At 37.5% G+C, this 13,125-nt stretch overlaps 1 protein-coding gene across 7 annotated transcripts in view; it reads left to right on the top strand.

Annotated features, from left to right (window-relative positions):
* Positions 1-11,171, top strand: part of UAP1 (UDP-N-acetylglucosamine pyrophosphorylase 1) — a 37,684-nt gene extending 26,513 nt beyond the window's left edge. For 2 of the 7 annotated variants that reach the window (XM_082671856.1, XM_082671858.1), the window contains 6 exons: positions 3,992-4,132; positions 4,922-5,110; positions 5,665-5,721; positions 6,225-6,275; positions 9,755-9,821; positions 10,600-11,171. In XM_082671856.1, coding sequence (XP_082527982.1) covers positions 3,992-4,132; positions 4,922-5,110; positions 5,665-5,721; positions 6,225-6,275; positions 9,755-9,821; positions 10,600-10,692 — 598 coding nt within the window. In that variant the 3' untranslated portion in view covers positions 10,693-11,171. The remainder of the gene's footprint in view (positions 1-3,991; positions 4,133-4,921; positions 5,111-5,664; positions 5,722-6,224; positions 6,276-9,754; positions 9,822-10,599) is intronic. The other 5 variants (XM_082671855.1, XM_082671860.1, XM_082671861.1 and 2 more) reach the window with 3 other exon arrangements.
* The last annotated feature ends 1,954 nt before the right edge of the window (positions 11,172-13,125 follow it).

The raw sequence follows: 13,125 nt of genomic DNA, 5'->3' as shown, positions 1-13,125 counted from the left end.
CTTTTTGAATTATGGTTTTCTTAGGGTATATGGCCGGTAGTGGGATTGCTGGGTCATATGGTAGTTCTATTTTTAGTTTTTTAAGGAACCTCCATTACTGTTCTCCATAATGGCTGTATCAATTTACATTCCACCAACAATGCAAGAGGGTTCCCTTTTCCCCACACCCTCTCCAGCATTTATTGTTTGTAGATTTTTTGATGATGGCCATTCTGACCTGTGTGAAGTGATACCTCATTGTAGTTTTGATTTGCATTTATCTAATGATTAGTGATGTTGAGCATTTTTTCATGTGTTTGTTGGCAATCTGTTTATCTGTTTTGGAGGAATGTCTATTTAGGTCTTCTGCCCATTTTTGGATTGGGTTGTTTGGTTTTCTGATATTGAGCTGCATGAGCTGCTTGTATATTTTGGAGATTAATCCTTTGTCAGTTGCTTCATTTGCAAATATTTTCTCCCATTCTGAGGGTTGTCTTTTCATCTTGTTTGTAGTTTCCTTTGCTTTTAAGTTTCATTAGATCCCATTTGTTTGTTTTTATTTCCATTTCTCTAGGAGGTGAGTCAAAAAGGATCTTGCTGTGACTTATGTCATAGAGTGTTCTGCCTATGTTTTTCTGTAAGAGTTTTATAGTATTTGGCCTTACATTTAGGTCTTTAATCCATTTGGAGTTTATTTTTGTGTAAGGAAGTGTTCTAATTTCATTCTTTTACATGTAGCTGTCCAGTTTTCCCAGCACCACTTATTGAAGAGGCTGTCTTTTCTCCATTGTATTCTCTTGCCTCCTTTATCAAAGATAAGGTGACCATAGGTGTGTGGGTCTATCTCTGGGCTTTCTATACTGTTCCACTGATCTATATTTCTATTTTTGTGCCAGTACCATACTGCCTTGATTACTGTAGCTTTGTAGTATAGTCTGAAGTCCAGGAGGCTGATTCCTCCAGCTCTATTTTTCTTTCTCAAGATTGCTTTGGCTATTCGGGGTCTTTTGTGTTTCCATACAAATTGTGAAATTTTTTGTTCTAGTTCTGTGAAAAATGCAGTTGGTAGTTTGATAGGGATTGCATTGAATCTGTAGATTGCTTTGGGTATTATAGTCATTTTCACAGGCTCATTCTTCCAATCCAAGAACTTGGTAGATCTTTCCATCTGTTTGTGTCATCTTTAATTTCTTTCATCAGTGTCTTATAGTTTTCTGTATACAGGTCTTTTGTCTCCTTAGGTAGGTTTATTCCTAGGTATTTTATTCTTTTTTTTGCAGTGGTGAATGGGAGTGTTTCCTTAATTTTTCATCATTAGTGTATAGGAATGCAAGAGATTTCTGTGCATTAATTTTGTATCCTGCTACTCTACCATATTCATTGATTAGCTCTAGTAGTTTTTTTTTTTTTGCAGAACGCGGGCCTCTCACTGTTGTGGCCTCTCCCGTTGCGGAGCACAGTCTCCGGACTCGCAGGCTCAGCGGCCATGGCTCACGGGCCCAGCCGCTCCGCGGCATGTGGGATCTTCCTGGACCGGGACACGAACCCGTGTCCCCTGCATCGGCAGGCGGACTCTCAACCACTGCGCCACCAGGGAAGCCCAGCTCTAGTAGCTTTTTGGTAGCATCTTTAGGATTCTCTATGTATAGTATCATGTCATCTGCAAACAGTGACAGTTTTACTTCTTCTTTTCTGATTTGGATTCCTTTTACTTCTTTTTCTTCTCTGATTGCTGTGGCTAAATACTAAAAACTTCCAATACTATGTTGAATAATAGTGGTGAGAGTGGGCAACCTTGTCTTGTTCTTGATCTTAGAGGAAATGGTTTCAGTTCTTCACCATTGAGAACAATGTTGGCTGTGGGTTTATCATATGTGGCCTTTATTATGTTGAGGTAGGTTACCTCTGTGCCTACTTTCTGGAAAGTTTTTATCATAAATGGGTGTTGAATTTTGGCCAAAGTTTTTTCTGCATCTATTGAGATTATCATATGGTTTTTGTTCTTCAATTTGTTAATATTGTGTATCACATTGATTGATTTGTGTATATTGAAGAATCCTTGCATTCCTGGGATAAACCCCACTTGATCATGGTGTATGATCCTTTTAATGTGCTGTTGGATTCTGTTTGCTGGTATTTTGTTGAGGATTTTTGCATCTTTGTTCATCAGTGATATTGGCCTGTAGTTTTCCTTTTTTGTGATATCTGTTTCTGGTTTGGGTATCAGGGTGATGGTGGCCTCATAGAATGAGTTTGGGAGTATTCCTCCCTCCGCTGTATTCTGGAAGAGTTTGAGAAGGGTAGGTGTTAGCTCTTCTCTAAATGTTTGGTAGAATTCACCTGTGAAGCCATCTCGTCCTGGGCTTTTGTTAATTGGAAGACTTTTAATCACAGTTTTAATTTCAGTGCTTGTGATTGGTCTGTTTATATTTTCTATTTCTTCCTGGTTCAGTCTCAGAAGGTGTGCTTTACTTAGGATTTGTCCATTTCTTCCAGGTTGTCTATTTTATAGGCATATAATTGCTTGTATTAATCTCTCATGATCCTTTGTGTTTCTTCAGTGTCAGTTGTTATTTTCCTTTTTCATTTCTAATTCTGTTGATTTTAGTTTTCTCCCTTTTTTCTTGATGAGTCTGGCTAATCAATTTTGTTTATCTTCTCAAAGGACCATTTTTTAGTTTTATTGATCTTTGCTGTTGTTTCATTCATTTCTTTTTCATTTATTTCTGGTCTGATCTTTATGATTTCTTTCCTTCTGTTAACTTTGGGTTTTTTTGTTCTTCTTCTTCTATTGCTTTAGGTATAGGGTTAGGTTGTTTATTTGAGATTTTTCTTGTTTCTTGAGGTAGGACTGTATTGCTATAAACTTCCCTCTTAGGACTGCTTTTGCTGCATCCCATAGGTTTTGGGTTGTTATCTTTTCATTGTCATTTGTTTCTAGGTATTTTTTGATTTTGTCTTTGATGTCTTCAGTGATCTCTTGGTTATTTAGTAGCGTATTGTTTAGCTTCCATGTGTTTGTACTTTTTTACAGTTTTTTTCCTGTAATTGATATCTAGTCTCAGAGCATTGTTGTTGGAAAAGATTCTTGATATGATTTCAGTTTTCTTAAATTTACCAAGGCTTGATTTGTGACCAAGATATGGTCTATCCTGGAGAATGTTCCATGAGCACTTGAGAAGAAAGTGTATTCTGTTGTTTTTGGATGGAATGTCGTATAAATATCAGTCATGTCCATCTTGTTCAGTGTGTCATTTAAAGCTTGTGTTTCCTTATTTTTTTTTCATTTTGGATGATCTGTCCGTTGGTGAAATTGTGGTGTTAAAGTCCACTACTATTATTGTGTTACAGTCGATTTCCCCTTTTATGGCTATTAGCATTTGCCTTATGTACTGAGGTGCTCCTATGTTGGGTGCATAAATATTTACCGTTGTTATATCTTCTTCTTGGATTGATCCCTTGATCATTATGTAGTGTCCTTCTTTGTCTTTTGTAATAGTCTTTAAAGTCTGTTTTGTCTGATATGCAAATTGCTACTCCAGCTTTCTTTTGATTTCCATTTTAGGTTTACTTTAGAATTTCAACTCCAGTCCCAAAATATTTCCCATTCCACTATGCTTTTTGTAGCTGTGTTATTAATTCATCCAAAGTAATTATAAATACTCATCTTTCCATCTAACACTTGATGGTATCTCAGTTGGGAAAGTTGGGACGAAGAGTGGAACATTTTATAAAAGACATGGAATTCATGGGAGAGATGTTGGTGTGAGCTGTGTGTGTATTTTTTTATTTTGGAGATCATGATTTGATTTTTTTTTTAATTTAAGGAAATGAATAGGGAAATCTATTCATTTAATATTTAAACATGAACTGAAATTTAACAAATGCTTTTCCTTTTGAAATCTTAGTACTCATTGTGGGTGCGTTTGCTCCTGAGTATGATTATCAGATTCTCTGGCATTTTAAATTTGGAAAGTGATTTCGTTTTTTTTTTTTTTCTTTTCCTACTTAGTATTTATGAACCTCAGTTGCAGCACCATGTGGCTCAAAAGAAGATTCCATATGTGGATTCCCAGGGGCAGTTAATTAAGCCAGACAAACCAAATGGAATAAAGATGGAAAAATTTGTCTTTGACATCTTCCAGTTTGCAAAGTATGTTTCGAATCGCATCAGTAAGATTAAGTATGTCTTGAAACGTTGCCCTTTACTCTTCTAGGCAGAACACTCTTTTCAGAAAACAGTTGACAGCATATATGTCAGTTATGGCATTTTGATTGTGAGTGTATAGTTTTGACTCATTATCATCCTCTAGTGTGAAACCACCAATCCAAGAATATGGTTTGAGTTGCCTGTGAGCACTTTTTTAAAAATTTCAATTAGTTTATTATCTGACTCTCCTGCAAAATTGTTAAAGTCACTTATTTTGGCTGAGAGACAGAAAAGGTTGAGATAGAGAATTGGCCCATTTTGTGTTTAGGATGTCTTATTGATCTGAGTAAATGTTTCAGTGAACATGTTTTTATCTTATATAGCTCTCTGTTAAAGATCACATTGATGTTGAGATTTGTGTCTCAGAATTTGACCAATATGAAAATGCAGAAGAGTAATCTTCCTATATATGTTTCTAAATCACCCTTTTTGCCTGTTTTTTTGTTCCAGAATAGGTACTAATATGATCTTTTTGTATTAAGATTTCTAATCTGACTTAAGATGAAGTATTTTATTGTTGGGGTTGGAAATAATTTTTCATTTTGCAGAGAGAAGGGAATTCCAACTTTATTTCATCCAGGAATGAACATTATTTCTTTCAGCATTCGTTTGAAATTGGATTAAGAGAGACTGTAATTGAAGACCAAAGGCTTAGCTATATAGAGAGGAGTCAGAAGCTGTGTGCACAGTTTTATTTCATAATAAAACAGTGTTTATATGGTTCTACTCTAGGAAGTTTGTGGTGTATGAAGTATTACGGGAAGATGAGTTTTCCCCACTGAAGAATGCAGACAGTCAGAACGGGAAGGACAACCCCACTACTGCAAGGCATGCTTTGATGTCCCTCCATCATTGCTGGGTCCTCAATGCCGGGGGCCACTTCATAGATGAAAATGGCTCTCGCCTCCCAGCAATTCCGCGGTAGGTTGATGCCTTTTCTCTTTTGTGTGTATGCTTCCTGGGCTTCTCCTCTTGCACTTCTTTTTCCTCTATCTCTGATGTATTCCTAGAACTTAAAAAACAAAGTATTGATGTGGGCAGATCCTGATGTGAAGTAATGAAGGCTTGGCCTGTTACAAAGAGAACAATAGCTTTACTTCCCCTTAAAGAGGAATCTTCTAAAACTCTTGGTTTTTTGGATGCCTCTCTACTGTGTCAGTGAACTGACTCCTACTGAATGATGGTCAGAAGGTAATTCTTCTGGTGTGCCCCATGGTTAAAGTCCATCAGAGGCCACTATGCCACAGCGCAAGAGGATTGATTTTTGCTGCCCATATATCTGTGGCCTCACTTAAGTGCTCTCTACGAGCCCCTGCCCTCCAACCCTCAAAAGACCTGCCACCCACAGGCTGCCTGTGAGACATAGGCGCACTTCAGTTCTCACCATGACACTTTCAGATTGCTGAGGGAGGTGCCAGGAAGGGATGTGCACGCTACTTACATTCACTGATACTCAAACTTTGGAAACGTTTTAGGATTTTAGAATTAAAAAAAAAAAGAAGATCCTTGGAGCTATTCAAATGTGAGATAAAGTAAGTTACGTCTTATGTTTTTTGATAAAACCTCTTTTGGCACCTAGAATTCCCCCTTTCTAAATCATTCGATGTTTCTATACTTTTGTAAAAAACATTCTGCCGTATAATTTATATTCTTAAGGGATAAAAAGATTGTTTGTGTGCACAAAAGCGCTAGAATGCCTTGGTAAAGGTTAGAACATTGGGCATTGGAACTTACTGGTCCATAACTGTGTTTTTACAAGAAGGAGCAGTAGTAGACTGTCTCGCAGTCCAAGGCTACTTTCAGGCTCTGTCTTGTCAACAGGCTTGCTCTGTGCCATGTCATATTGTCCTCATGCTTCATCTTTGACCATTGAGTTTTTTGTTTTTCGTTTTTTTTACCCCCTCAGATCTCCTTTGCCAAGTTTATAGTTTACCATAAATACATGCCTTTCAGTCAAGTATATTTTGCAGTTCCACTTCATTTTTATTGTTTGGTATGTTTCCTTTCCCATTAATGCTTATTTGTTCCTACATAGCAGTGCTACAAATGGAAAGTCAGAGACCATCACAGCTGATGTCAATCACAAGTAAATATACCAGCCTGCCTGCAGTGCATGGTGATGGGGCTGTGCTTCCCTCCATACTAACTGGCATTGTAGTTTAGTGCTCTCTGCCTTTTGGTGGTCTGGGGGGGGGGGTGGATGATTGAAGCTTTGGTGGGGGTACTGCTTATTTGGTGGCAGGTATCTCGCTGGATGACACTAACTCAGAATCTCAGTGCATGCTGGAAATGGGGAGCATGCTTTTCTAAAGAATTTGACCATAGGTATTTGAGCCTGTAGTGACAAGTTAACAAGTAAAAGATAAAATCTAGAGCAGGTTACAGGCCAGGGAGAACAAATTTGGATCCCAGCCTACCCCTTTTAGCATAAGCTGGATAAAAATAACATTCTGCAGATGTGTCTTATCAAATTGGATATATGCTGTCAGTATAAAGGCTAACTGCTCCTGACATATTTGATGGCTCTTAACGTGGAGAAAACTGTTCTTTTGATTTATTCTCATAGTAACAGCTCCATTTTTCGTCTCTCTGTGTTAATTTTAGTCAGTTATTTCCTGCTTCTAAAGAAAGTGTCTTTTTGTCTTAATGGTTGATAATTTTTAGCTAGAAGTAGCATGTATCCTCTCTTGTTTGGGTACTGACAGAGTTTGAAAAAGCCATTATCTTTATAGCTAAAGAGTCAGCTTGGTATTCTTGTTACACTTTAAAAGTAATAAGATTTAGTCTGAATTTTAAGTTTGTAAGATAATTTGGGAAATGTGTTCATAGCCAAGGATCTGGAGATGGGGGTTTTCTCAAAAATAGAGTGGCAGTGATGTCAGTTTCATCTGTATGTTTTTTCCTGCCTGTGCCACTCATCTTTGCCCTGTAGAGACAAGTCCCTGTGAGTGTCATTGTTTCTGGGATGTGGGCCTGGAGACAAGGAAGTGGACTCAACAGAGCTGGCTAGTTTCTTATAGCAGCCATAGCTAACTATTGCCCTCATGCCATGGCAGCTGGGATGCAGTGCCCTTTGTCATTTTCTGTCCCATCCATCGTCTTTAATATGTGGAAGCAACCTGCTTTTACAATTAAAAAAATAAATTTTTGACCCTAAATTTCCTTCTGATTGAACCATAGCTTTTAACCTGTAAAGTGAAACAGCTTCTTAATTATAGAGCCGAAAACAACATCCAGCTATCTCAGTTAAGATACAAAAAGTTTTAAACATTATTTAGTTCTTGTTTGGGTTCTTTTATTTCACACTCCCCCCCATCCCAATTTACTTCATTTTAACCATTTGTTGAATAGTTAAACTGAAATCAAAGTTTGGCCCCAAATGAGATCATGGAATTAGAAATAGGTCCTGCTGAAATTCTTAGCATTAAAGGATGCCCTCATAGAGTAGAAAAGATTACTTAAAAATGAGAGATGGAAAGAAAGTATTTTTTATAAAAGAGGGAAGAAACAGCTTGGAGGTATTCTGAAAGAATGGAAGCAAGGATGCTGAATTTTGACAAAATGACATTATTTTTATTTTTTACCTGAATACCTACTCAACAGTGTTAGCTACCAGAAGGATGCTTGACTAAAGAATTAGGGGACAGGGCTGTTGGGGGCTGATTTGCCTATCTCCTGAGATTTTACATTTGGTGACGGGAGCTCCTCTCTTTTCTCCTCTCGGGCATCCAACTTTCTTAGTTTTTTTTGGTATCTTTGTGGTACTAGAAGGGAAGTTATATTCAGGTCGGCTATGTGTTCCTCCGGTTCAAAAACACCTTCAGTTCCCGGCACACCAAATCCTTTAGGGGTTCAGGTGGGGCTGGGTTATATACATCTTATCAATGGAATGGGTCCTCATTTTCCCATTTGGTTTTATAGGACTCCAAGCTGCCCCAGAGGGTCTGGACCAGATCTCTTGAGCTCTTTTGATAGAATCTGATACATATCTACATCTCTGGCTGGAGAGATATGTGCTCTATCTTTTAGTTCATCTTTTACCTGAATTAATCTGCCATCCGTCTACCCTCATAGTTCGTTTATTCATTCAGCCAGCAAGCGTTTGTAGGCCTGCACACAGACCTTCAGTACTGTTAGTATCCCAGGTGCTGAAGTAGCTTACACAAGAGAAATAAGTCATTTCTTACAGCCTACTGGGAGATTCAAGATGCACATACATAAAAGTTAAGTAACATCATCAGGCAGTATGTGTTAAATGTGTGGTATAAATAATAATTACCCTAGGAGGCAGTGACTTATCACATGTCTAATAAATTTATTTATTTTTTTATAAATAACTGAATGAGAGCAATCACTATGAAATGCATTGGTCAAAGGAAGGTTGGGGCTTGAGTTATGTCTTGGAGGGTGGGTATGATTTGGATAGTTAAAGGGACCATAGCTGAGAATGACTTGGAATAATCTAAAGTGCGTGTGTCTGGGCTGGTTTGAGTGGGAAGTAGCAGGACAAGTGAGTTGGAGTAGGGTATAGAGTGCCTTGAAGGCTCACTAAATGGTTCTGTTGACAGAAAGATTGGGTGTGGCTAACCTCAGAAGCCCTCTGATTTTATTGACTCCACCAAAGTTAGTGAAGTTAGTGACTTTAAGCATATTAAAAGCACTGTTTATTGACTTTTGTGTTACGTAATTTAGAAACTCAGGATCGCAGGTGGCTGTAAATGTTAGAACGTGATCTAGAGGAAGCAAGTGGTGACTTTGGCCTTGCCTTCACTTGGATGCATTCTGCCTTAGCTCTTAAAAAAGGGACCTTGGTGAAAGTAGCCGAGAAGCACCTTGAAACATTGAATAAATCAGCTCAGCTAATCTAGGAGATTTGGGCTGTACTGGGAAATAATTTAACTGACCCTTTAGTCCAATGGAATTTTCTGTAATGAAGGAAATGTTCTGTATCTGTGCTATCCAATTTGGTAGTCATTAGCCATTTATGGCTACAGAACACTTGAAGTGTGGTTATTATGACTGAGGGACTGAATTCTAAATTTTTAATTAATTTTTAAAATTTTAATTAATCTAAGTTTAAATAACCATATGTGGCTTGTGGCCGCTGTCTTGGACAGTGCAGCTTTAGAATGTTGGTCAACATTAGTTGACCAACTAACATGCAAGGCTGTGGCAGGGGTTAAAATCAAATACGAAGGATTCAAAATGCCTCGCAGTGAGCCTGGAACACAATGTGTACTCAGTAACTAGTCCCTTGTCTATGAACTTAAAATTTGGAAATGATAAAAAATGATATGTACATTAGGGGGTAAGTGTGTCAATGTTGGCGAAGTACTTTGAAGAGCTACTGGTGATTACCCCAGATAGTGTCTTTTGGACCATGATGATTTCATGTTAACTTACTCCTCAGGGAATTAAGTGATCATGAAGGTAGGACCTGCTCTATTTGTTTAGGAGAATTTTGTTATCTGCAGGTTTCTCAGAGGGAAATTATGGTCTGTATCTTCGCTCTGGCAAGTAACATGGGAAGCAGAATCTTTACTGTGTCTGATTTTTTTTTCTTAGCTTGAAGGATGCCAATGATGTACCAATACAATGTGAAATCTCTCCTCTTATCTCCTATGCTGGAGAAGTAAGTTTGCTTTTTGCTTTTTTCCCTATTCTTTTAGAAGTAGGATTGTGATATTGTTTTATGTTGAAGTAGAGTTGTCCTTAGAGAAGATAACATCATTTTCCAGTGGCCCTGCCCTGAGGAGCTCGTCCTGAGAATGAGAAACCTTCTCTTCGAGAGTTCCTGTTATGGCTTTGCATCTGTCCATTAGTTGCCATGAACAGAATGTTTAATGTTTACTTCATTTCACCTACACATTGAAATGCAATGGGCTTTTAAAAAATAAGCCTTGTTTTTTAGGTAAATCATCTGTCATTTTTTAGTGTGATGTAATTTTTCCTTTCAGTGGGTCTGTTTTGTTCATATGCTTAGTACTTTCACCTTTAAGACTGGGGGATGTAGGGACCCCTTTATTCTAATATGTAATATTTTTTTCTGGAGATCCTTGTCAGATTGTTCACTTCTAACATCAGAAACAGCCACCTTGCTTATTAGAATGTTAACTCTACTAAGTGATGATTATAAGGAAGAATGATTATCATCTTATTAACTTTAAAACTTTTATTATAATCAGAATAACTTTCCCTCTTTTTGTTGTTTGTTTTATGCTTCCATAAATAGGTCATTAAGCCCAGTTTAAAAAGTATACTAAGCAGATTTTTTATTGACTTGTAAATTCTGTATCTCAACCCAACTTGGCATTCATGCTTTATCATTATTATATAGCCATTAAGTCCAGCATTACATGACTAGTGTCCACCAATTTTCTAACTGTGTTTCATTTCAACCCTTCTTGTAGGGACTAGAAAGTTATGTGGCAGATAAAGAATTCCACGCACCTTTAATCATTGATGAGAATGGAGTCCATGAGCTGGTGAAGAATGGTATATGAGCCAGATACCAAGTTCCACCACAATAAGAATAGCTTTTATTTTTGATAGACCGACTGTGAACCTACAGGACCTCTCCTGGAATACTCAGTTTTCAATATCCACAGGCTTTCATTTTAATTGTTGAACTCTCGTAACTACTACATATTCCCCAAGATCCAGATGACTGAACTTCAGAAAGTGTTTTTATGATTCTCAACTGATTGAAGGTCTTATTTATATTTTTCAATTGTATACTTTTTTTTCCAAGCTAAGGAAAACATTGGCCATCTAGGAAATTTCCTACAGCTTATGTGTAGTCAGGGTGTTCAACATCACTTTACTTGGAGCTGGCAGCATTTGTTTTTGAAGTTGTACATAGTAATAATATGTCGTTGTACATGTTGAAAGGTTTCTATGGTACTAAAAGTTTGTTTTATTTTATCAAAAATTAAATTTTTTTAAGAAAATGATTGGACAATAAAATGAACTTTTCTTCTTGTCTCTGGAGTGTCATTTGTACCTTGAGGGAATTATTCCATTGGGAAAATGTGAATCTTTGGAGAAACTTTGAGATAATGCAAAAAATCAAATTGATACCTCTGTGACTGCAATCTTCTAGTTTTTTTTATGAATATCTAATTTTGAACTTTACCCTCCTATCACTTTATAATAGTGGCCCTCAACCAGAGATGGTTTTGCCTTCCTCCAAGGGACGTTTGGCAATGTCTAGAGACATTTTTTTTTTTTTTTTTTTTTTTTTTGCGGTATGCGGGCCTCTCACTGTTGTGGCCTCTCCCATTGTGGAGCACAGGCTCCGGACGCGCAGGCTCAGTGGCCATGACTCACGGGCCCAGCCGCTCCGCGGCATGTGGGATCTTCCCGGACCGGGGCACGAACCCGCGTCCCCTGCATCGGCAGGCGGACTCTCAACCACTGCGCCACCAGGGAAGCCCTAGAGACATTTTTTGTTATCATAACTGAGAGGGTGGGATAGTAGTACTGGCATCTAATGAATAGAGACCAGGAATATTGCTACCCATCCTGCAATGCACAGGACAACCACCTATAAACAAGAATTATCTGACCCATACTGTAAAGGTTGAAAAACCTTGTATATCATTGGCTATCCTCTTTTGCCCAAATATTTGGTGGCACTTGGGATTTCAAAAGAATATAATTCCTGCATTTCCCCAGGTGAGTTAATCACTACTATTCCAGTTTTGTTCTGTTGTTTTCAGCTAGAGGATTAAAAAGACAAAGGTGGTTTTTGGACTTCCCTGGTGGTCTGGTGGCTAAGACTCCACGCTCCCAGTGCAGTGGGCCTGGGTTCAATCCCTGATCAGGAAACTAGATCCCACACGCGTGCTGCAAATAAGTGTACTTATGCCGCAACTAAAAGAGCCCACATGCCACAACTAAAGATCCGTATGCTGCAGCTAAGACCCAGTGCAGCCAAACAAATAAATATTTTTTTTAAAAAGATGCCATATTTAAAAAAAAAAGGACAAAGGTGGTTCTTTAAATATGGGCCATAGATCATTGGTTGTTAGTAAGGATTCTCTATGTCTAACATGTAGTTTGCATAAAAATGTTGAGTTTTATAAATGCATTTTATATAGCCTTTAAGTACTGACCAAAAGCATAAAAATTGACATCTGGATAAATGAAAAATTCTAAAAATTATGTCTAAAGGAGACATTAGTAAATTTTATTTTCCATTAATAAGTTGTCACATGATAGAATGTCATGGGTGGGTCTTTTGTTCTTTATAAGTACAAAGTTTAAGGATCACTTTTTTTTTTTTGAAGACTGTATGATATTTAGTAAATTTTATTTTCCATTGATAAGTTGTCACATGATAGAATGTCATGGGTGGGTCTTTTGTTCTTTATAAGTACAAAGTTTAAGGATCACTTTTTTTTTTTGAAGACTGTATGATATTTATATCTAGTTAAAATTTTTGTATGTGTGTGCTAAGGCTTAAATATTGTGTCTAGCATATTTTCTGTTTTATTTCAATAACAGCCCAATTTTGCTATTGTTATCTGTTCCATTTCTCAAAAGGGTGTGAGGTTTGAGTTCTTCATCAGAACAATCTCCAAAATGGATTGTGAGTACAGAACTGCCGAGTCTTTAGCATCTGAATGGTAGGCTTCATTTCCTTTTTTCTGAACTTTCATCTGCTATTTCCTGTCTCCCTATATTTAAGATCATACTAATAGTGCCAGGGAAGGGGAGCACTGGCAGTATGGGGTTGTGGTAGTGGTTTTATAGGGGAAGAATGGCTGGGGAACACTGGGTATATTAAGGGCAAAGAGTTGGAGAGCCTCTGAGCCATGAAATTATAAGGTGATAGCATTATGTACCTTCATGAGTCCTTGTCAAATTATTGTTCTAATTCAGCAAATATAGAATTGGGTAAAATGTTTATCAAAATATGAATTAGAATCACT

The sequence above is a fragment of the Grampus griseus genome (genome assembly GCF_964374135.1).
Source record: "Grampus griseus genome assembly, chromosome: 1".
NCBI lineage: Eukaryota > Metazoa > Chordata > Mammalia > Artiodactyla > Delphinidae > Grampus > Grampus griseus.
The sequence above is the reverse complement of the archived record's forward strand: the minus strand, read 5'-3'. Positions and strand labels throughout refer to the sequence as shown.